General features: G+C 41.0%; 1 protein-coding gene across 1 annotated transcript; it reads left to right on the plus strand.

Moving 5' to 3' along the window:
• The first annotated feature begins 6,812 nt into the window (after nt 1-6,812).
• Nucleotides 6,813-11,544, plus strand: LOC111903115 (ACT domain-containing protein ACR1). The gene is made up of 7 exons (XM_023898903.3): nt 6,813-7,341; nt 7,427-7,472; nt 8,591-8,705; nt 9,285-9,352; nt 10,121-10,744; nt 10,837-10,941; nt 11,023-11,544. The coding sequence occupies exons 1-7, from the start codon at nt 7,271-7,273 to the stop codon at nt 11,389-11,391; spliced, it is 1,398 nt and encodes a 465-aa protein (XP_023754671.1). The 5' UTR covers nt 6,813-7,270; the 3' UTR covers nt 11,392-11,544.
• The last annotated feature ends 13,832 nt before the right edge of the window (nt 11,545-25,376 follow it).

Genomic DNA, 25,376 nt, shown 5'->3' on the forward strand with positions numbered 1-25,376 from the left:
GTTGATTACATGCACCACACCCTTTTCTCCTTTAAAAATTCCTTTCTCTTTTCAAAATTCTTTTTTCTTTTCAAAGTTCTTTTAAAAAAATGATTTTCTTTTGAAAACTTTCATATCTAGTCCTCAGTTTGAATTCAGACACACCTGAGAGTATGCCCAAATCCCTCAAACCAAGGCTCTGATACCAACTTGAAACATCCCAAAAATACGTTCCAAAAAATTTTCAATTTAAATCATTAATAAAACCATAGTTAACAGTTCATCACATAAAAATCATAAGTCGTGTATCTCAAAATATCATAAACATCTATCAAAACATATCAGAGTAAAACATCCCAGGCTAAACTGTGGTATGTGCACTGTAGTCATCCCGAGCTCTTCCCCTTGCTACAGGAAGTACCCGAAACCAAAACTAAAAACTGTAAGCACGAAGCTTAGTGAGTCTCCCCAAGATACCACATGCTATACACATAATCACATAAACTGGGCCCCCACCCCTTCCTCGGGCCCCACCCAGCATCGGACAGTGTCTGGCATCAGGCCCCGCCTGTCTCTGGGCCCCGCCCACTATATACATACAGAGAATAACACATAATCATGCTAGCACATAAAGAATCATACACAGTTCTATATATTCTAGTCCTAATGCCTCGCCTATCATTAGCCCCGCCCCTAATCTGCTGTGATGAGATATGGAACCACGTCCATACTCAGCTAGTGATGAGATACAGTCCCTCGCTCACACTCATTTCCCTAAACAGGCGCATACAAGTATCACACCGACAACAAGTATAACTAAGCATGCATACCTTCCTCGGGTACCACCCGACATCGAACCGTATTCCGAAAACATACACATAAACATTCCTCGAGCCCTGCCCGACATCAAACCTTAGTCCGGAACATACTAACTTACATACACATGACAACATTCGTTCCTTCGACCCGTTCCTACAGAAGGAAACTCACCTCACAAAGATGAATCTCACGGATAATCCTCTGGTTGCTAGCTGGCAATTCCCCGAACTGTTAATCCTTCGGCTCCCCGAGCTGCTAGTCATCATATAAACTAGTTAAGTTCTGGATTCTCATAACTTAGCCATAAGTCCTCATTGGGGTAAAAGACCATTCTACCCCTCACATTCACTTGTTCAAACATGGACTTTACTCAACCCTTTTGAACCCTTTCCATACCTCATGACTCTCCATGGTCAACCTTGGTCAAAGTCAAGGTAAAGTTCAAAGTCAAATTCAATGCTCCGAGTTGACTCAACTCGTCAGGCCATCCCACTGACTCGCCGAGTTCCCTCGCTACTTGTAGTCGTGATAAAACGAATCAACTTGTAGATTCCCTCCTAGACTCATCGAGTTCTGCCCTTTACAAAGTCGGTACAAATCGTTCTAACTCGTCGAGTCCATCTTGAACTCGTCGAGTTTTTTTCCTTCTACGGGGTCAGGGCATTTCGATCCAACTCGTCGAGTTCCTCTATGGACTCGACGAGTTGTTTAGTCTGTTAAGCCATCTTAATGGATTAAGCCCCTATTCTTCGGATCTGAACTTCATACTTCACATATACTCTGGAAATGTCCTTTTAAGGGTAATGTTTCCAACTTTACTCGTTATCATCCTTACATGATGCGTTTAGCTGAAACCCTAATTTTGTAAGAACTAGATCTTGGTCCCAACACCATCTATACTCTAAACCAAGGCATATAACCTGAGATCTAGACTGTAGATACTACAAAACACGTAAAGCTTTCACCTTTTTCCTTCATGCATGACCTTTTGGAGCTTAAAAGGCCAAAAAAACATCCCAAAGGTTGCATGGGGCTTCAATGGCCATAAAGTTTGCACCTTTTTGCCAAGAGAGCCCTTCTGGGTTCTAGATCTGAAGGTATACTCACTTGGGACGTCCATATCCCAAGGAACATGCTACTTAGACCAAAAACCCAATAAAAATGAAGAAGAAGAGATCTAAGAGGTTATTAAGCAAATTTGAGACTTCATTACCAGAAAATGATGAGGATGGAACGAAATTGTTGGATCTATAATCTCCCCTTTGAGTCCTTAAGCCTCTCCTTCTTCTACAAGCTTCAACACACAAGATTTCTCTCAAAAATGACTCACAGGTATTAGGGTTTCGAGATCTAGGGTTTAGCAATGGAGGCTAGAAATGAGGCCAAACCCTATTCATAAAGTGTTTATACGGGTGTTACATTTATGGTTTTCATATTACTACAGATGGTGATACGTTTATCAGTGATAGTACACTGGTAAATTTGGATGAGCCTTCTAGCTACAAGGAAGCCATGACAGGCCCCAAGATGGATGTAAAGGTACACATGTTCAAGGAGCGGTTGGTTGTAAAGGGCTTTACTAAAACCTTGGGGGTCGACTATGATGAGACCTTCTCACTAGTGGTCAAGATCAAGTCTATTTGGGTTATGTTAGCCATCGTTGCGTTTCATGATTATGAAATCTGGGAGATGGATTTCAAAACCGCTTTCCTTAATGGGAAAATGGCTGAAGATGTTTACATGTGTCAGCTAGAGGTTTTATGGATGCTAAACAACCCAATAGAGTGTGCAAGCTTGAGAAATCCATCTATAGATTGAAGCAAGCTTCTCACAGATGGAATCTTTGCTTCGATGAGAAAGTCAAAGAGTTTGGTTTCTCTAGGAGTGAGGATGAGTCCTGTGTATATGTCAAAGCTAGCGGGAGTATAATTAGCTTTCTAGTACTGTATGTTGATGACATAATGCTCATAGGAAATGACATTCCAACCTTGTAGGAAGTTAAGTCCTGACTTGGAAAGTGTTTCGCTATGAAGGATCTAGGGGAAGTTGCTTACATTATGGGGATAAGGATTTTGAGAAATAGGAGTGAAAGACTAAATGGACTTAGTCAAAGTACTTACTTGGACAAGGTACTCAAAAATATTAGCATGGAGAATTCCAAGATAGGGGAGTTACATATCCAGAGCAATACCAAACTGAGTAAGACTCAGAGTCCGAGTACCAATGTAGAGATAGCGGAAATGAGTCGAGTGTCATATGCTTCCGTTGTTGGCTCGATCATGTACGCTATGACATGTAGTCGCCCTGATGTGGCTTTTGCGTTGAGCATGTTAAGTCGATATCAAGGGAACCCATGTAGAGCTCACTGGACAATAGTTAAGAACATTCTTAAGTATATGTGAAGGACTAAGGACTGGGTCCTTGTACTTGGTGGAAGTGATGACTTGAGAGTGAAAAGGTATAGTGATGCCAACGTTCAGTCTGACAGAGATAACTTGTGCTCTCATTCAGTCTGGTTGTTTACCTTAAATGGAGGAGCAGTGACTTGGAAGAGTTCCAAGAAGGAGATTGTGGTTGATTCAACATGTGAATCAGAGTACATAGTTGCAAGCGAAGCATCAAAGGAGAATATATGGTTGAATAACTTCATTAGAGACCTTGGAGTTGTACCAGCCATAAAGGAGCCCATGGAGATTTTCTGCGATAATGAAGGAGCGGTTGTGTTGACCAAGGAACCAAGGGATCATGGTAGATCCAGATACATCGATAGAATATACCATTTCATCAGACATCGGGTAGATGAAAGACTCCTTGTGGTCAGGAGGGTAACGTCATAAGAGAATCCTACAGATCCTCTCACAAAGGGACTGAGTAGGATTAAGCACGTTCAGCATGCGAGGAGTAGGGGTCTGAAGGACAATATAAGTTTTAGTGATTAGATAGATATTTTAGAAACTTGTAATAGATAAATATAATTGACATTTGATGATTAAGTAATAGAGATTTATTTATGAGTAATGTTTACTATCTTGTGTTAATTGTTTACTATTGTTTCACTTTTGCATGTTTTACTTCCTGAATAATTGGATTGTTCAAATTATCCACACTTGATCATAGTTTGGAAGTAAGTAATGAATGAATACTGTCATGAATTGGCTTGTAGATTGTCTAAGTGCTTAGACATAACAAAGTTTTGCTGGAAGTCATGAGTACTCCTGAAATAGGATTTGAGTATTGGATTAAACCCACGCTCATTTGAATTACTTCATGGAATTTATCACGAGTAATTGTGAGACAATAATATCATATAATCTTTAAACCGAGATATATGAGTTGTTGTTTACAAGTTGGTTGTGCATTGATAATGCGTAAACGTATCAGTAACTTGATGTTATAAAACGTATTGTTGTATCGATTTGATGAGTAAATAGTACAAGCATAAGTCAAAGTTTATTTGTTCCTTTTATCCCAAAGGGAAAAAGCAATATCTTGGGCCCCTCGATGATTTTGTATTGACTTATGTGTCGGGCCTGGTCAGGACTAAATTGATTTGTTCAATGAAGTTTGTTGTGAAACAAATCAGAAATCAGGAAACAAACTGTTGGACATTGAGAATGATTATGTTCCATGTCTTTGTCCACACGATATCTTGCAGAACGGAGGATTATATGATCCCTTATCTAAAGGACGCATCATTGACTAGGTCGGAGTTCGACAACGGCTTTTGAAAGCTACGGCTGCTAATTAGATTCAGAAGTCATACTTGCAATTATAGCTATTAGACTTATCCAAGTGGGAGACTGTTGGATTAGGTGTCTAATCTCATAACTATAATTGGTATGTACTTGATTTGATAGTAGCATGATCCTTTTGGGTTACCTTCACCATAGCAGCTTGACAGGATGACTTTTGGAGAAAGAGGTTAATGAATGATTTATTAATATATTCTAAGAATAATATATTAATTGGAGATCATATTATTTAATTAGTATTTAATCAGAAATTAATTTGATATTAATTTTGTGATTAAAGGAACTGATTAAAAGAACAGGGACTGGATATGCAAATTAATGATTGTTGCAGAGTTGGGCTGATGGACTCCTTTAGAAGGGAGTGGACAAAATCTATAGGAGGCCCTATAGAATTTCGTCCAAGGCTTCTAAGGTGGAGGCCCATGGACTGCTTAAGGCCTAAGCAAGGAAATTAGGGTTTCACCTGAAAACCCTAGCAGCCTCAGCTATTTAAAGGACCCCTAGCATGTGACTTTCGGCCCCATGCATTCTAAAAGAACCCTAGCCGAAAATTGTAGTGCTTCATCACCTCTCTCCTCTCATCATTTGCTATTGGTGTTTGTGACTCCATTAGAGGTTTAACACTTGAGGCACTAGAGCTTTCAATAGTCAAGATCATCCAAGGAAACTCTTGTTATTACTAGATAGCAAGCAAGGTATTCTTCTAACCCTTGTTTTCATATTGATTTCGAATTGTATGCTAGTATTAGGGTTGTTGCTTTCGAATTTCTATTTGCATGTATAACTAGAGAAAAACTTAGATCTAAAGCAATTAGGGTTGCATGATCACATAGAAATGTGGTTATGCTCAAACCCACCAAGAGGACCATGCTACTATCAAATCAAATACATACCAATTATAGTTTTGAGCTTAGACACCTAATCCAACACTTTCATCCTTGAATTACATCGCACTGCCATCAAGAATCCACCATTGGCACATCAAGTGCCATTGTATGGCGCACCTTGTCACTTAGCAACACCTTCTATCACTCTGTGGCACCTCTAATGTATGGCATATCGTTGAGGTGTCATGACGGCACATTAGTGTGACATTGAGTTCAACTGTGTCACCGTATCCAACGGTGTCATTGTATCCAAATGTGTCTCCATATCCAACAGTGTCATCATATCCAACTGTGTTATTACATCCAAGTGTGTCATCGGAATGCTCCAAATGTTCAAGTCACATTTAACAACCAATAAAGACCAAAACTTATAATTCATAATTTGACCAAAACTTATTAAATAGTATTGCTTCATTATGTATCCCAATGCGGTTAATTACTTTGGTCATAGCAATCACTGAATTCTATCATATTTGGTTTTGTGGATGCACGTTTATATGCCTTCTGCTTCCATGGGGAGCAACCTGATCTGTCCTTCTGGTGATGTAGATGTCAAAAGCTTGGTACTTGGGCATTGGAGCTCGGTCATGTATATATATATATATATATATATATATATATATATATATATATATATATATATATATATATATATATATATATATATATATTTGTGATAAACAAAAACCCAAATCAAATGTAAAGGTCTACCATCTACGTATCCTGAAAATTATTGTAAAAATTTACATGTTTTAGGTTATTCAAAGTCAAAGATAAAGCCCATTGAGCAGGAAGAATTTTTTATGTAGCCCTCGAACTTCAAAGGAAATACATAGAAAACCCCAGATTTCTGCACAAAATCTCATCCAAACGAACACGCGTGTTAGCAGCTGGTAAAGGCGCCGCCAATGTTGTATGAAGACACATATATCCACGTCATACCAGTAAAGACACACGTAAGATCACCACTCAACATGAATAAAGAAAAGATTCACCTCTGCTTAAAATAAATGACATCACGTTTCTTAAAAAGAAGAAATTTCCAATGATTCTGATAAAAAAAGTAATGATAAAAGAAAACGATAGTATTTATTAACGATACTAAACTACATATTTAAAAATATAGATAATTAAGCGATGATTTATTTCACACCCAAATGCTTTTCATATTAGTTAAACCGTAATTTCATGTGATCGATAAACATTTGATTATTCGTTTTGAAAATTTCAAAAAATTACGCTTATAATATAAAACTTTTAGTCGTTCGGAATAAACAAATATAAAATCTATCTCAAAATTTTAAATAAAACTTATAACTCAACCCTTTATCTAGATTCCAGATAAGCACAACAACTAATATTGTAGCAAGTTATGGACACTTCGTTGGGTGTACACAGCTGATATATATAGTTGGTGGGCTTCCTACAATCCCTTTGTTTTCAAACACTTGTACCTTATATACGCCATGTGAACTCCAATAATCCCCCGGCCACAGGTACTTCATCTCCATCTTTTGATATAAAATTTCTCTCGTTGATTTCTAAAAGAAATCAGAGAAAGTTGTTTGAAAGTCGAAACTTTTGGTAAGCTATATAGTATTTGAATTCGACCTCTCTATCTAATTCTGTTAAAAAGGGTTTTCTTGGAGTTCAAGAAACCATTTGAGATGAGACTTGAGAGCTCATACGAAACACCACAAGTAATTAAAGAGTTGAAAAGATACACAGATTTGTACATATAACTTCGAAATTGTTAGTTGTTTGTGTGCGTGTTTTTGTTGTTGAATTGAATCTTTTAAGCAAAAATCTCGAGAGCAAAGCTTCTTACTAAGTATGGACATGGGGTACGGAGTTTACGTTGATCCTGAGCTCGAATCGCTCGTTGATAGAATACACCCTCCAAGGTTTCAATTTTATTTTATACTTTGTTTTTGGTACTTTGTCATATTTCTACATAAAAAATCTCAAATAAATCTGTGGTTGTTGCAGGGTTTGCATCGACAATGATTCATGTCAAGATTGCACCCTTGTGAAGGTAACTCATGTCCTCATTGTACCTATTTATGTTATTAGTTTTTTTGATTCTTGAATTGAGGTATAGATCTCTTGTGATATTTTATATAGTTACAAAACAATCGCTTTAATTAATTTAGATCATGCATGCATACATGAAATGTTAACTAATTCAAATGAATCAAGAATCGATAAAAGCTTCTTAACTAACTATCGACTCTAATCGTGTGATGAATTGACGTATGCAAGTTGAATTAATAGGATGACTACATAAGTTGGGTATTTAGAAAAGTAGGTTATTTTAAAGTTTTAGGTTATGTATGGCGCCCAGCTAGCTGATAAAGTTAGTTTATTTTTCAAGTTTTTTTTTATGTTGTTGTGTTTGGTAAGTTAAAAAGTAGTTTACAAGATAGCATTTTGAAAAACTACTTAGACTAGTTTTTTAGTAGCTTTTTAAAAATTTCCAAATACACCATTTAATTAATTATAGAAACACATACTCTTATATGTTATTTTATGTAATTTTATATATTTCAGCTAACTTTTCAGCTAATTTTACCAAACATTATTTTTTATCAGCTAGTACGCCAAACATAGGCTTAACCATTTTCTAAATTTTTTAAAGCGTTTATAGGGAGGGTTTAGATTCCAGCAAAGATACGAAAAAGACATAGGAAGATTAAGAAGTAATTTCCTTTAACTTTATTGATTTATTAAGTATTCATATATTGAATTTGGTGGTAGCTTTGGATTGGGCAGTAAGTATAAAATTATACATCTATTTATATATAGAGGGAGAGAGAGAAAGAGTCCAATACAGAACAAGAACACACCCATCTAGCTAAGTGGGAAATAGGCCACTCAAGCTACAAAAGTCGACAATGATCACATACCCAATGGTTTTTTAAAGAACTTTCTTTTATTGTCATTTCTTTATAGAAAAAATACTTTTGCTTTTTACATCATCTTTCATTTTATAACAATGACAACTAATACACGTATTGTATCATTTGAATACTTTAAATATTGTTTGACAATGATATAATCTAATCATAATTGTAGTGTAATTGTGTAAATGATAAAAAATAAGTTGTGTGCATATGAATTCTGATTAATTAATGGTTTGTTTGAATGATGTAGGTTGATAGTGCGAACAAGCATGGTGTATTGTTGGAGATGGTGCAAGAGCTAACGGATCTTGACCTTATCATCTCCAAATCGTACATTTGTTCTGATGGACGTTGGTTCATGGATGGTTAGTCGCCCTTTTACTTGCACCCCTTGTAGCTATGGGTGTCTTTTTAAACATCAGTTTTCTTAGTGAGTTTAATTAATTTAATTACTAATCACATATCATTTTAGTCTTCAAACAACTTTATCAAAATTTAATCACAACGGATTTAACTCCATAAATTTCAATAAAACGTATTTTTTAATAATTAAAAGGACCATTGAATTCAATATTCATTGAATGGTAACATGACATCTTAAAATAGTAGAGTTCGATCTTTAGAGCATCCACAATGCATTAAACTTGTTAGAGTTTAATAGATTGACATTTTATCATTTTACTTGCTATACAACTATATATTAATTTTCTAATAAAGTTCAATGAAATATATATTTTAATAGTTAAAAGGTTTTTTTTTTTCATTGAAAAGTCCATATCCATTAAATGTCAATTAGAAATGTTACCTCATTCAACTCTTCCATTAAACTATATATTGCGAATGCTTTTAATATAAATGAGACATTTCATCTTATTCGATTCACTCGATTATTGTAAATGCTCTTATGTTTATATGAATAAGAACTTGTATTTCCCTTTGTGTAGTGTTTCACGTAACGGATCAATCTGGCAACAAGATTACAGACAAAAACCTTATACGTCACATACAACAGGTATTTATTAGTTAACGTGATTAGATACACCCTAAATTAATCTATTATTTTTATAGAAATAAACCTCAAATTATTACTTCTCTATACATGCTCCCTATTGGTCGATCGCGTGGACCACAATAAGGGCGACCCATGCAAAACCAAGAACAATTTTTTTGGAACTGACATAAAATTTATAGAAAAGTTACAAGATGTTAGAAAAGTCAAAAACATTTAAGAGGAAATAATAATTAATGTAAGACCAACAACACTAGTTAGAAATATATATTTTGACATCTTCTTTTGTGACTTGTCTCAACAGAAAGAAGTAAAACATATAATTTTCTAATTTAATCAACAAAAAACATATATAGATGTTACAAATTTCCTCAATTCATCTTAGAAATAGCATAACTTGTCTCGACACAAAGAAGCAATACATATAATTTTCTAATTTAATCAACAAAAAACATATATAGATGTTACAAATTTCCTCAATTCATCTTATAAATAGCATAACTTGTCTCAACATAAAGAAGTAAAATATATATGTTTCTAGTTATTTAGTCAATAAAAACATAAACAAACGTCTCAAGTTTATTCAATTTATTATATAAAGAGAGAGCAACAATGACAAATACTTAGAAATCCTTTTTTGATCTCATACTAAAAGATCCCTTAATTACTCCGCCTTTGAATGACAACGATGTTCTTTCACATGCATGTGTTATAAACCTTTTCTTTTTCATGATAGTGAGCATGAAAATGACATTTATTAATTTTCTGTAGTCAATATGTGCAAGTAGGAGAGAGAAGACACAAGTAAAAACAACAAGTTTAGGTAAAGAAATCACACCAAGGAACTTTCCGATGGAGCATACGACACTTGAGATGACAACGGTGGACAAGCCGGGCCTATTGTCGGAGATATCGGCAGTTCTAGCCGAACTAAGATGCCACGTGTCTGCAGCAGTGGCATGGACCCACAACACACGTGCTGCATGCATCATCCATGTAGAAGACGACTCAAACCCTGGACCCATTATGGATCCTCACAGGGTGAACAGAGTCCAATCTCATCTCTCCACCGTGGTCAACGCTCACCACAACAACAGCGAACGCCGGAGTGTCAGGTTAACTACTCCGGTCGCCGGACAAACCCACACCGAGAGGCGGCTCCACCAGCTGATGATGGCCGATAAAGACTACGAAGAGAGTACATACAGTCCACTTATCAAACGCTTCGATACAGTGGTGACAGTGGAGAACTGCAGAGAAAAAGGGTATTCAGTTCTTAATGTCACAAGCCCTGATAGACCGAAGCTACTATTCGACACAGTTTGCACGCTTACTGACATGCAATACGTGGTTTTCCATGCAACAGTTAGCTCTAAAGGCTCCATTGCTTTTCAGGTATAATATTATTTACGTTTTTCAAGTTCCAACGCCTTATAGCTCTCTATTAATTAAACCCTTTTCTAATCTTCTTCATATTGAAACGACAGGAGTATTACATAAGGGAGAAAGATGGGCGTACGTTAAACTCAGAGATACAACGAGAAGCAATCACCCGATGCATAATGGCAGCTGTAGAACGAAGAGCATCGCATGTAGGTGTTTACTTTTGAGCTCCTGATTACGTTTTGATGAAAGAGAACTAACATGAGATATGATCCATTGTATGAGTGCAGGGGTTGAGGTTAGATGTGAGGAGTCGAAACAGGTCAGGGCTGCTGTCGGATGTGACAAGAGTGTTTCGTGAAAACGGGCTGTCGATTGCAATGGCTGAGATTGGAACACGTGGAGAGAAGGCAATTGGATCGTTTCATGTTACAGATGCTCATGGACATGAGGTGGATCCGGGTATGGTGGAGGCAGTGAAGAAGGAAATTAAGAGATTTGGAGGGATGGTTATCGTAGGGAATGGAACTTCTTCGAATTGGTCGTCTCGGGGATCATCGAGTAGTAATGGTGTGAATGAAGCAAGATCATCACTGGGAACGTTGTTGTGGTCACAGGTTGAGAGATTTTCGAGCAAGTTTCAGACACTGAACTCATGATCCCAGTAGAAAAATATATACAGATTCAAAACTTATTTAGTAAATACTTCGGAATTAAGGACAATAGTAGAGGATCGTCATAAAATTTGTAAAAACTGTAAGCTCATGTTTATAAAAAGAGAATGTGATATTACTAAATAACTTGCACTACTGCAAAACTCGTTTTTTTTTCCTACAAAAATGAAGAAAAATAATCCGAAACGAAATAAAAACCATAATTTTGCGATATTACTTATAAAATGTGACAAAAGTACAAACCATCGGAAATGTATCTAAACTTACCTATCATTACCGAGCAAAATTAAAATTATTCATGTTTTTAATAAATAAAAGTTCCCTCGAAACAACACCATTAAGTTAGTCTCATACAGATTAATGAGATGAGGGAAATATAATGGTTGGCCGCCTTAATCATACGGTTGGAAAACTCCTTCCGTAGAATGACCTCATGTAGAAACAAAAATAAAGAATTAATATATAAAATAATAATAAAAACTTTGTAATCACGTCCACCCTAGCTGAGTGTTCCTGCATAAAGATCTTCCAACTTACAAAATGTAGATAGGAAAAAATAGTGTATTTGAGACAAGATAATGAAAAAGCACAATAAATCTTTAACAAATAGATGCTACACATGGCGAAAGTGAATAAGAAACTAAGAAAGTTGGAAAACACAGTCTGACAAGCATAAACAAGAGAGGGATCTAGACCTCATACTATGCTAAAACTCCTATGTTACCTTATTTAAATCCTCCATACTCTTCTATGAAGTCATGTCTTTGGTAAGTGTCAAACTCTTTCAAATCTAATCTTACGCTATCTTCCCATTTCCTTCTTAGCCGACATGTCCTCCTTGTACCGTCGACTATAATCATATCTACTCTCCTAATAGCAGTAGTCGATTGTCTCTTATCTTCATGTGCAGACCACCATAATCTTCATTCTCTCAAATTTTTAAGAATCGACGCCACCAGAGACGAAGCCACTTACAAGCAAGGTGGGTCCTAGGACCCACCTAATTTTTTAATTTATATAACATTTGAATAGAAAAAAGAATATGAATTATTTTAAAAATAATTAGGACCTACCTAATAATATTTGACAAAATAAGAAAACAAACAAATAAAAAAATAATGGAAAACTGATACTTACATTTCAAAGCAAATGGTTAATACTTTCAAAACCTATGAAACATCGGAGATAAAAAAGAGAGTTGAAGCTGTTTGATGTAAAAAATAAATTATGAATGGTTATTAGGAAATTAAAAAAAGCAAACAACTCTTCTCATATTGTTGGCCGTATAAAATGATTGTTGCAAATGAACTTTTTAAAAAGAAAAGAGACTTGGTCGTGCAGAGTAGTTATTTTTTTTGTTTCAAAAATTAGATTTTAGTGTTAAGTAGACACTGATTTTACCGGTTTTTAACTATTCTATTGGTCACGTTGAACTCGAGTTTTTACTAACCGGTTGTTTTTTTGTTAGTTCGACTCGACCCAATCTGTCATACATAGAGTTGACTCTTTGGTTTTTTCGCATTCACTTAAGTAGAACCACGTGCTATTTTGTTCTAGATTCGCCATTGGACGCCACCCCCAACGAATTCCTATTTGTCGTGTTGTTCGATATCTTGTCCAACAATGTGCTACCACAAGTTCACCACAGCATTCTCATTTATGCGACCTCTATCTTCTTTCGTGTTCTTTCTTAATTGGTCAACATTTAGATACACACATTAAAGTTGGTCTAATTGCCACACTATAAAATGTTCCTTTTAGTTTCAATGGAATCTTCTTGTAACATTTCGTTTAAAATTAAAATAAGTAAATAATTAAATAATAAGCCCTAAAACCTCAAGATGTATTTTATATTTTTATTTACTTCAGTCTTAAATCCATACTAAAATATCAGTGTTAGCCACAAGGAGTTAAGTGTTATAATTTATGGAAATTGGGGATGACCTTGTAACATTTGGACTTGTAAAGTAAAGATTTTTGGAGAGCAGGGGGTTATTTCGTAACTATAGACCTAAAATGAAATAAATCTAAGAGGGAGGGGGCTAAAGCGTTAAATTGTGATGTTGTTTGTGTAACACTCGTGTTTCTAGCCTAGGCATTTAGGTGATAGTCTAGGTTAACCTTTGTAACTCATTTTGAAGAAAGGAAAAGGAATTATGTGAATTATGTGTTTTATGCTTAATTATTAGGGTTTAATTAATTAAGAATAAAAATAAGCGTCAAAATTAAAGTGTGAGATAAGCCCGATATCTTTACATAAAGTTGTAGTGCTCGAAACAAAGATTTTGGGGATATAAAGAATACCAAAATCCGAGTTATAACGAAGAAGTTATGACCTGTCAAAGTTTCGCGACAAAACCGGCACGGTGCTGAATGTCGTAAAAAGTGAGTTTTTGATAAACTACTTTTTAGCCTTAGTAATCTAAACGAAAGTCGTAGTATTCGTCAAAACGAGAAGTTCGATAAAAAGAACGCCCAAATCTGACTTCATATGAGTAAGTTATGATTTTTCGAAGAATCAGCTTAGCAGTAGACAGCTAAAAACTCGAATTTTAGATCGAGCGATTTTTAGCCGACACAACCTAAACGAGAATCGAAGGTCTCGTCATTAGTAGCACAACGGTAAAAAGTCTGACGAAAACGGGCGTCGGATGAAGAAGTTATGAATTTTTAACGGATTTCCTGTCCCGGTCTGTTAAAAATAATAATATAAAATTTAAAGTCAAAATTAGCCGACGAAGTCTAAATGGAAGTTGTAGAGCGTAATTTTAGCTACACATGCATATAAAGAACGTCAAAAAAAGGAGCTCGTATGCGAAAGTTATGGATTTTAGAAGTTTTGGCGCGAAAATCGAGAAAATTCGCATAGTCACATTTTGCCACGTCACCTTCGCTGAAAGAGTGCCACGTGTCCTGCTGAGTTACCAAGCTACTGAGTCATGCGAAGCCACGTGTCGGATTCTGATTTGACCGAAGGGAGGTCCAATCTGAGGCTCGCAACATCGCACCCCCTAGCTCCGAGCCTTGCACATGGGTCACGACTCCGCGGTCCAATCAGCAAGTGCCACCGAGGCCCTCGCACGTGCTGACCACCTGCGCACCGGAATCGACTTCGGACACACGCTTTGAACCAATCACAAGAAGCCAGCAGCCCCTTCGCACATGCTACCCTCGTGCGAGCCACCCCCTGCGAGACCTCTCAGCCGTCGGATCAGGAGCCTCTCAGCCGTTGGATCAGGACTTCGGACCCTATACATAGAAGGGTACCTGCGAAGGCTCTCGGTTACTTTTGGAGTTTTGCCATATTTAGCCCCTTTCTTCATATTTTCTTCATCTTAGAATCCCCCGAAGTCCTAGTATCGATTGTAAACCCCGGAATACGCCACGAAGTGCCCGTGAAGCCCGGAAAATTTATCTTTTCGGTTTCGAAGCCCAAATTTTGCAGAGCCCGGTTTCTCAATAAAACTCCCGGTTTTATTAGAAACGATCGTTTTAGGAAACGAATTGCTTGCCGATTATCATCAAATCAAGTGAGTGTGTAGTCACTTTCATCTTACACCTAGATATGAAGTATTTTCTATAAAATACATGCTATGTGTAATTATATTAAGTGTTTATTTGAGGTGACTGTTGAATAAATGTTTTATACAAGTTTTAAACTGTATATGTATTTTATCTACAAAATATGTTGGGTAGAACATGGGTAGATAAAATAGCTGATGTGTGTTAAAATGGTGAGAGGCCTCGATGTTGTTGTTGTTGTTGTTGTAGTCATCTAGCGGAGTATAGATGACGACCACGGACCTTTCTAGACAGTCCAGTGGAACACTAGCAGGTTCGCAACTTGTAGGTGTTGATGAATTCAATGTTCATTGGCGTACTCCATCCCCCTCATGGTTGCCTTTAGGACATGTATGGCTGAGGAAACCCCTTAGCAGTAGTGTCCATCCCGATGATAATCCTTAGGCTAGGTCCCTTGTGATAGGTGCTTAGGGATGTAAAGTGAGGACAACGACAATGGGTAATCAGGGTTATTGTTGATTGGTGAACTTAATAAGTATATTATTATTGTGGGTTGAAAACCCTATATGCTCACCAGGCTCCTAAGCCTGACCCACTCAGTTTTTATGATTACAGGTAGTGGACCCCGAGCATAGTCGGAGGACGACGAGAGATTTTTGGTTTATAGGCCAGTAGTTGTAAATAACTGTTGAAAGACTTATAATGTCTTGTTTATGCTTTTGATCTGTATCGGAACATGACATCCGGAGGTTTTGATATATATGGAAAATATATACCTTCTTAATGAAGGGTTTTGATAAACTTTTATCGTATGTTGTTTGGGGACCAATTCCGCAACATCTTTTAAAAAGATTTCTCTGATTTTATTTTAAAAAGCATAAATTAAATCGGTCTTTTCTGGCCGAGAAATTAGGGGATGTCACAGTTTGAAAGGTCATCGAACTTATACCCGTACAACGTAAACCATGTCTAAAAGCCAAATCATACAATCCAATCGAAATATCAGAGTATAAATCCCAGAGAAATCTCGTAAATGCGGAAACCAGTGTGTGTGCATGATGTGCCGCTACCGCGCCAGCTCCTTCCCCTTTGATGAAGAGGTACCTGAAACCAAAACTGTAAACTGTAAGCACAAAGCTTAGTAAGTTCCCCCACTGTACCACATACCATATAATCACATAACATACATATATTTTCAGGCATATATGGGTGCCCGACCTACCCCTTCGGTCCTCTCGACCGGACGTTGCCTAGCATACCTGGGTGCTGGACTCCCCTTCGGTCCTCTCGACCGGATACTGCCTAACATATCTGGGTGCTGGCCTCCCCTTCGGTCCTCTCGACCGGATACTGCCTAGCATATCTGGGTGCTGGCCTCCCCTTCGGTCCACTCGACCGGATACTGGGGAACTATTTCTCCCCTCTACTACTACCACATAACATGTATCACAATATAATAATCTATCTAACATGGCTGGGTATGACTACCCCTTCGGCCCTACCAACCGGATATCTCGGGGACTATCTCCCCCTACTGTCACTAGCACATAGCATCATATCATACTAGCACATAAACATAACACAGGTAGTAGTAATCCCTAGATGAATATCACAGAGACAATCATCTACATACAACTCCTACTGGTGGGCCGACATTGTGGCCGTAGACCCACCGCTACTGGAAGGTAACTCACCTCGAAGTAGCTGCTGATCTGATCAGGAACTGACTGCCTACTGTTGCTGTTGCTGCTCCGGAAATCCTCCGGCTATAATTCCCACAACATACTCAATCAAACAGTGCCAACTGTCCTTTGGGTAAAATGACCATTTTACCCCTGATCATGACCTAAGTCAAAGTCAGATTCAACTTTCAGTTGACCCGACTCGCCGAGTTGGCTCGCCAACTCGCCGAGTCCCAGTCCAATCGACTAACCTGGATCCCGTCTCTACTCGTCAAGTTAGGCGTTGACTCGACGAGTTCTCCTTCCAAACTGATGTTCAAGTCCTTCATCCTACTCGCCAAGTTGTATGAACAACTCGCCGAGTTCATCTTCATCCGATGAACACTTATGCTGCGACTCGCCGAGTTGTATGAACAACTCGCCGAGTCTGATCTTGATCCAAGGAGATTGCCTTGAACTCGCCGAGTCAGGGCATTGACTCGCCGAGTTCCTTCATGGATGAGTTCGGCTTCCAACTCACTGAGTCACACCCCGTGACTCACTACTCTACTCGACACAACGAAAAGGGGACAAACTCGGCGACTCGCGAGCAGACTCGCCGAGTCAGATGAACGACTCGCCGAGTCGCTACCATGCGGTCTCTATATGGTCGATTTTGCTTGAATCCAGCTTATGCTATCCACAGATTTGGGTTCCTAGAGCATGAATAACACGTAAAGTTTCCAACTTTACGTGTAGATACTCACTAATGGGGGTTTTAGGGCTCAAAATGCACCAAAAAGGGTAGATCTAGGGTGTACATGCAACATGGGTCCATAAAGGCAGTAGATCCAAGCTCCTGGAGCTCGATCTCACCTAGATCTAGGAGCTACCCAGCTTATTACGAGTCCACAAGCATACATAAGCTTGGAAATGGATCAAAAGGGCTTTAATGGAGTTATAAGGAACAATAAGCATGAAAACAGAGAGGGAAATCGAGTTTTACCTCAAGGGAAACTCTGAGATTGCTCACAGATGGCTGACCTCCTCTTCTTCTTCTTGATCCACTCTTCTCCCTTCTCCAAAACTTCAAAACACACTAGGAATGCTTCAAACTCTCAAGGAACAAAGCTTTGAATGAGGGTTAGGGCTCTGAGGGTGAATGGGGCGGAGTTGGGGCGCAAATGGTTGTTTAAATAGGGTGCAAACCCTTGGAAATTAGGGTTTCATCAGACAGCGCGGACTCGCCGAGTCCATAATATGGACTCGCCGAGTTGCCAACTTAACCGCGTCCCAAGTCTCGTCTCTACTCGGCGAGTCGGGCCTCCAACTCGCCGAGTCCAAGGCCAAAATACAAAATACCCAGATAAATCTTACATACCAGGAACCAGGTGCTACACTTCCCCTCCTCCTGTGTTTCTTCCATGCGACTCCCCTAAACCCTGACCTAGTTGTAAGATCGCCGCCACCCTTATACCCCCTCACTCCCCACCGAAAGACCACGACTTTCTTCGTCAGCCGCGTCAGGGGTACGGCTTTCTTGGAGAAATCCTGAATGAATCTCCGATAGTAGCCTGCCAATCCTAGGAAACTCCGAATCTCAGATGGAGACTTCGGAACCTCCCACCTCATCACGGCCTCGACCTTGGCCGAATCGACCAGAATCCCATTCTGGTTGACAGGGTGTCCGAGAAATTGCACCTCGCGCACCCAAAACTCACACTTGGAGAACTTGGCATACAAGCTCTCTCTCCTCAGGGTCTCCAATACCTCTCTCAGATGCTCCTCATGCTCCTCCTGTGTCTTGGAATAAACCAAGATGTCGTCAATGAAAACTATCACAGACCGATCCAGCATCGATCTGCACACGCGGTTCATGAGGTCCATAAACACGGCAGGAGCATTGGTGAGCCCCAACAGCATCACCACGAACTCATAATGGCCATAGCGCGTCCGAAACGCGGTCTTCTGCGCATCCTCCTCTCTAACCATCATCTGATGATAACCCGAACGTAAATCGATCTTTGAAAACTAAGACGCTCCCTAAAGTTGGTCAAAGAGATCATCAATCCTCGGGAGTGGGTAACGGTTCTTCACCGTTACCTTGTTCAGCTCCCAGTAATCTATACACATCCGATGCAACCCGTCCTTCTTTTTCACGAACAGAATCATGGCTCCCCAGGGTGAACTGCTCGGTCTAATGAATCCCTTGTCTAGCAGCTCCTGCAGCTGCGTAGACAACTCCTGCATCTCAGGTGGAGCCAACCGATACGGTGCCTTGGCTATCGGAGCGACACCAGGAACGAGGTCAATCCTGAACTCCACCTGTCGCTCTGGAGGTATCCCAGGAAGCTCCTCTGGGAAGACATCTGCGAAATCTCGCACCACCGGAACCTCGCTCACTGTCGCCTTACCTGCCTCCCAGGTATCCATCACGTACGCGACATATCCTGCGCATCCCTGCTGAAGGTAGCATCTAGCCCTCGCTGCTGAACATACTACAGGTCCATATTGCGGCCTCTCGCTATGAATCACTAACTATCCCCCACCTAGGGTCCTGACTCGCACTAGCTGTTGTGCGCAATCTATCACCGCCCCATTAGGGCTCAGCTAATCCATGCCTATAATCACCTTGTTCCCACGCAACGGAATGGGAACCAGATCCACCAAATAGCGCTCCTCGAATAACCTCAGAACACAATCTCTGAATACTGATGACGCCCGCACCGATCGATCGTCGGCAATCTCCACCTCTAAAGGGCAATCCAACATGCCTGAAGACTCAAGAATCTTCTTGCTAAGCGCAAGGGAAACAAATGATCGGGTAGCACCCGAGTCGAACAACACCTGAACTAGGATACCGTTCACATGGAACGATCCTAACACATATATACATACACCGAGCACATATCAATATCATAACATCATATAAATAAATGAGAGGGAAAGAATCATACCCGTCACCACATCGGGTGCTGCGCGTGCCTCCTCGGCGGTCAGCTGAAATGCCCGGCTCCTCACCACTGGAGCCTCTGCCTTGCCCTGCCGGCCATCTGTGATCCGCAGGGTCGCTGGAACTGGCGCCTTCACCGGCGCTGAAACTATCAACTGGGGGCAATTGGCCTTCTTGTGGCCCCTCTGGTTGCAGTGGAAACACAGTAACTCAGACGTCTAAATAACTGCTGCCGGAGCAGTGCAATCCCTGCTATAGTGCCCAGACTTGTCGCACTTATAGCAGCCTGATGATCCCAACCTGCACGCCCCCTCGTGTGACTTGCCGCATTTCCTGCAGCGGCCCCGTACCTGTTGGCCCTTTGGCCCCAAATCTGATCCCTTGGGCTTCTTCCCCTAAGCCCCTCCTAACTATCCCTCCGATGCCTTCCATTTCTGGAGGTGCTCCAAAGCTATCTCCCTCTCCCTCGCCCTGGCAATCATGGAGCCCAAGGTGGGGCAAGCTGAAAAACTAAAGTGCTCCCGGATATCAGCCCGGAGCATGTCATGATAGCGGGTCCTCCTCATGTCCTCATCGCCCGCATACTGGGGCACCAACAGTTCCCTCTCCCGGAACTTGGCGGTGATCTCCGCCACAGTCTCCGTCGTCTGCCTCAAGTCCAAAAACTCCCTGGCCAGCTGCTGAAGCTCGACAGCCGGCGCAAACTCTGCCCTGAACCTGGTCACAAAGTCCGACCAGGTCATAGCCTCGATAGCTAAGGCTCCCAACGAGTCACCCACTGACTCCCACCAATCTCGAGCTCGGTCTCGTAAACACCCTGTTGCATACCTCACCTTCGACCCCTCGGGGTAGAAGCTAGTCAACTGTGCAGACTCGATGTCCGCAATCCATCGCTTGGCAGCAATGGGGTCCTTCACCCCGTGGAAATCCGGCGCACCACTGCCCCTGAAGTCCTTAAAGGACAGCGTGCGAGATCCCGACTAGCCAGATGCCATGTCGCTCCTGAACGCCCTGAGGCGATCCTCCATCAACTCGACGATCCCTTCCTTGATCGACCCGAAGATAATGGGGGTCGACTCATGGATACCCCTGGTGATCTCTGACGCGATGAACTCGCGTAGTCCCTCATCTACCGGCTCAGAACCTGATCCCGAACCTGACCCCTCTCCTGAACCGCCATCTATCGGCCTCGATCGAAGTACCACCATTCTGCAATACATAAATAACAATTATTAGCGATACTAATACTTCTTGAGGGATCACATCTACTACAAGTTCTCTGGTCTCATCTTGGCCTTCCTTGGTTCGGGTACGGATCCTCTGCTTTCAGTAGTACGGGCCCATACTACCTTCCACATCTATCCGTACCTTCTTCAAGGACTGCCTCGACTCCGCCAGATCCCTTTCACTATTGTTGTCCTCCGTTATACTCATCCTAGGCTTGCCCTAGGGAAATCTCTGACTCTACTCCATCCAGTCCTCAGCTGCTGCAGGCCTCCTTGTAATGCCAATTAGCCATTACCTGAATACCATCATATGTGATGAGGCTCAGATAATCCTTCGAGTAACAGACTCGTCCCTACAACGGTTGGACTCAAACAAGAGCTGCACAATAGGATCAAATTCAGCACTCTAAGATTATTCAACCCTGATCACATGTGACGTGACGTATTCACCTACTGGCTAACTCCCATTATTCAGAGTTCCACAAAGCACGAAGCAAGCAACATTCAGACAAGGGTAATAATCTCAATCAACTCTATCTGCTTAGAGGAACTTGTACTAGCATACAATGCTAAGTTCATACTATCAGGCATATCCTAATCAGGCTATCCTACTTGCTGTCTACTCAACACTAGCATGCAATTTCTCATACAGCTGAAACATATAAAGCGAGCACATAAGGCATCACTCCTAGATCCTTAGTCCTATTCTAGCATGTTGTTCTACAAAAGCTGATAAACATAACATAAACTTCTATGCGTACTTTGGGGAATACTTACTTGAGCTCGGCCGGTCGCGCACATCACACACTTCGTTCTTTCTGAAAACTCTTTTCTCAATCTTTAGAAAACATTTTCTTTTTGGAAAATCTTTTAATCCCTCGATTTGAGTTCAGACACCCCCGAAGGTGTGTCCGAATCCCTCAAACCAGGGCTCTGATACCAACTTGTAACGACCCAATTTTCACGTCCAAAAATTTCGTTTTTAAAACGTTACTTAGAAAACATTAATAATTAAAACATTGTTTGATCAAACCACATCACAACGTAAACCATGTCTAAAAGCCAAATCATACAATCCAATCGAAATATCAGAGTATAAATCCCAGAGAAATCTCGTAAATACGGAAACCAGTGTGTGTGCATGATGTGCCGCTACCGCGCCAACTCCTTCCCCTTTGATGAAGAGGTACCTGAAACCAAAACTGTAAACTGTAAGCACAAAGCTTAGTGAGTTCCCCCACTGTACCACATACCATATAATCACATAACATACATATATTGTCAGGCATATCTGGGTGCCCGACCTACCCCTTCAGTCCTCTCGACCGGACGTTGCCTAGCATACCTGGGTGTTGGCCTCCCCTTCGGTCCTCTCGACCGGATACTGCCTAGCTTATCTGGGTGCTGGCCTCCCCTTCGGTCCTCTCGACCGGATACTGCCTAGCATATCTCGGTGCTGGCCTCCCCTTCGGTCCTCTCGACCGGATACTGGGGAACTATTTCTCCCCTCTTTACTACCACATAACATGTATCACAATATCAGAATCTATCTAACATGGTTGGGTATGACTACCCCTTCGACTAACCTGGATCCCGTCTCTACTCGTCAAGTTAGGCGTTGACTCGACGAGTTCTCCTTCCAAACTGATGTTCAAGTCCTTCATCCTACTCGCCAAGTTGTATGAACAACTCGCCGAGTTCATCTTCATCCGATGAACACTTATGCTGCGACTCGCCGAGTTGTATGAACAACTCGCCGAGTCTGATCTTGATCCAAGGAGATTGCCTTGAACTCGCCGAGTCAGGGCATTGACTCGCCGAGTTCCTTCATGGATGAGTTCGGCTTCCAACTCACTGAGTCACACCCCGTGACTCACTACTCTACTCGACACAACGAAAAGGGGACAAACTCGGCGACTCGCGGGCAGACTCGCCGAGTCAGATGAACGACTCGCCGAGTCGCTACCATGCGGTCTCTATATGGTCGATTTTGCTTGAATCCAGCTTATGCTATCCACAGATTTGGGTTCCTAGAGCATGAATAACACGTAAAGTTTCCAACTTTACGTGTAGATACTCACTAATGGGGGTTTTAGGGCTCAAAATGCACCAAAAAGGGTAGATCTAGGGTGTACATGCAACATGGGTCCATAAAGGCAGTAGATCCAAGCTCCTGGAGCTCGATCTCACCTAGATCTAGGAGCTACCCAGCTTATTACGAGTCCACAAGCATACATAAGCTTGGAAATGGATCAAAAGGGCTTTAATGGAGTTATAAGGAACAATAAGCATGAAAACAGAGAGGGAAATCGAGTTTTACCTCAAGGGAAACTCTGAGATTGCTCACAGATGGCTGACCTCCTCTTCTTCTTCTTGATCCACTCTTCTCCCTTCTCCAAAACTTCAAAACACACTAGGAATGCTTCAAACTCTCAAGGAACAAAGCTTTGAACGAGGGTTAGGGCTCTGAGGGTGAATGGGGCGGAGTTGGGGCGCAAATGGTTGTTTAAATAGGGTGCAAACCCTTGGAAATTAGGGTTTCATCAGACAGCGCGGACTCGCCGAGTCCATAATATGGACTCGCCGAGTCCATAATATGGACTCGCCGAGTCGGCAACTTAACCGTGTCCCAAGTCTCGTCTCTACTCGGCGAGTCGGGCCTCCAACTCGCCGATTCCAAGACCAAAATACAAAATACCTAGATAAATATTACATACCAAGAACCAGATGCTACACTTCCCCTCCTCCTGTGTTTCTTCCATGCGACTCCCCTAAACCCTGATCTAGTTGTAAGATCGCCGCCACCTTATACCCCCTCACTTCCAGCCGTCGTCGCACCCTCATTGTCATTGCGAATCACCAAGAGAGTCGAGCACCACTGCTGTTGTTGCTGGAAATAGCGAAGATCGGCGAAACATGGTCATTGTGGCCTCTTCTTCTCCGGTAATGGCTCCATCCTTTCATACTTCCTTTGCTTTTCTGCTTCTTCATTCTGTCGTCGCCACCGCTGCTCCGGCGACTGTCCCGTCGCTAAATCCTTTTGTCAGTTGTACACCACTATGAGCGGGTGGCTGCGTGGTGTTCACATTAGCGTGTGTGTTTTGCGGTTATTAAAACCTCTTCTCTCCTCCGCTTCTTCCCTAATGCAACCGTTCTTTTGATTGTGGCCATAATGACCTCCGACCACCGCCTGCCACCACGAGGGTGGCGGTGTTGTGTGTTTTCTGTGTGTGGTGATGTGGTGTTTTTGTACGTGTGTTGTAATGGTAAGGGGTTGTAGGAGCCTTTCTTGGCCGAAGAACCGGAGAAAAACCCACCACCACCACCATGAGGTGGTGGCTGCTACCTCATGTCGCCATTCTGCTGCCACCAGCCGCCACCTTGAGTGGCTGTGTGCTTGTGTTTGTATGTTTGGATCAAAAACTTATAACTCCCGCCATAAGAATGGTGGTTGCTGCCATGGACCACCGCCGACCACCACTGCCCGATGTGGTAGTGGGTGGTGCCCGATTTATTAAAATATATACATTTAATTTATTCGCTAATCATCTAACTTAAGGAGTTGGAAACCCTAATATCAAGAAAACCCTAATTTTTGGAGTTGGTCGGGACCCACGTTAAGCTGTTAATTAATTTTTTTTAAAAGAATACTTAATAATACCCCTAAAATTAACTTAAGGCGATTTTGGGCTTAATGAATTAAGTACTTAATGGGTTAAGCGTTCTTACTTAACCCTAATCGTCATTTTATATGAAAACCCTAATTTTGTTTGGGCTTTAAGTTGGGCCTTCCTTTTGGGCTTAGGTGTTTGGGTTTTTTTTGGCCCATTTGAGAACAGGTGTATGGATAGGATATGTGGATGGGCTTTAGGGTAAGGCCCATGTAAGGGGTTTGGGCCCAATTTGGAAAATTGGGTCATATACTAGGCCTTGGTTAATTGTTTGGCTTTGGGCCTTTAGAGTGTGAGTTTGGGCCTTGGACCTGGACCAAGCTACGTTAGGGGTAAAATGGTCTCTTTATCCCAAGTATGGAGGCATGGTTATGCATTGGAACCCAATTATTAATTGGGTGTTGTTTTGATGTTGACAGTTCGGGGATCAGTCAGCCAGTAGCTAGAGTTTTATCTGTGGACTTCAGTAGTGTGAGGTGAGTCTCCACACTGTTTGTATGGGTCGAAGGCACCAATGTCGACCAATTTGGTTTATGTATGGTAGGAAGACCCGGGGGTTAGCCCTAGACATTATGTATGAAAGACCAAGAGGTGGCTCCTGGCACACTGTATGCTAATTAGCTAAGTAGAACAATATCTAGTTGTCTTTGTGATGCTTGCATGGAAAACCAAGAGGTGGCTCTTGGCACTTTTCTGTAAGACCCAGTGGGTGGCCCCCAACTTATCAAGAAAAACTGTAATAGCAAGACTATGTATCGGCACATATCATCTTTATTGATTATGATATATGAATGATATGTATGGCCAGCAGCTAGATATGTTAGGCAGTATGTTGATATGTATGGTATATGGTATTTGGTATTTGGGGAACTCACTAAGCTTCGTGCTTACAGTTTTCAGTTTTGGTTAAAGGTACCTCCAGTTTTCAAATAAAGGA

Source organism: Lactuca sativa, chromosome 3 (assembly GCF_002870075.4).
Source record: "Lactuca sativa cultivar Salinas chromosome 3, Lsat_Salinas_v11, whole genome shotgun sequence".
Classification (NCBI taxonomy): Eukaryota; Viridiplantae; Streptophyta; class Magnoliopsida; order Asterales; family Asteraceae; genus Lactuca; species Lactuca sativa.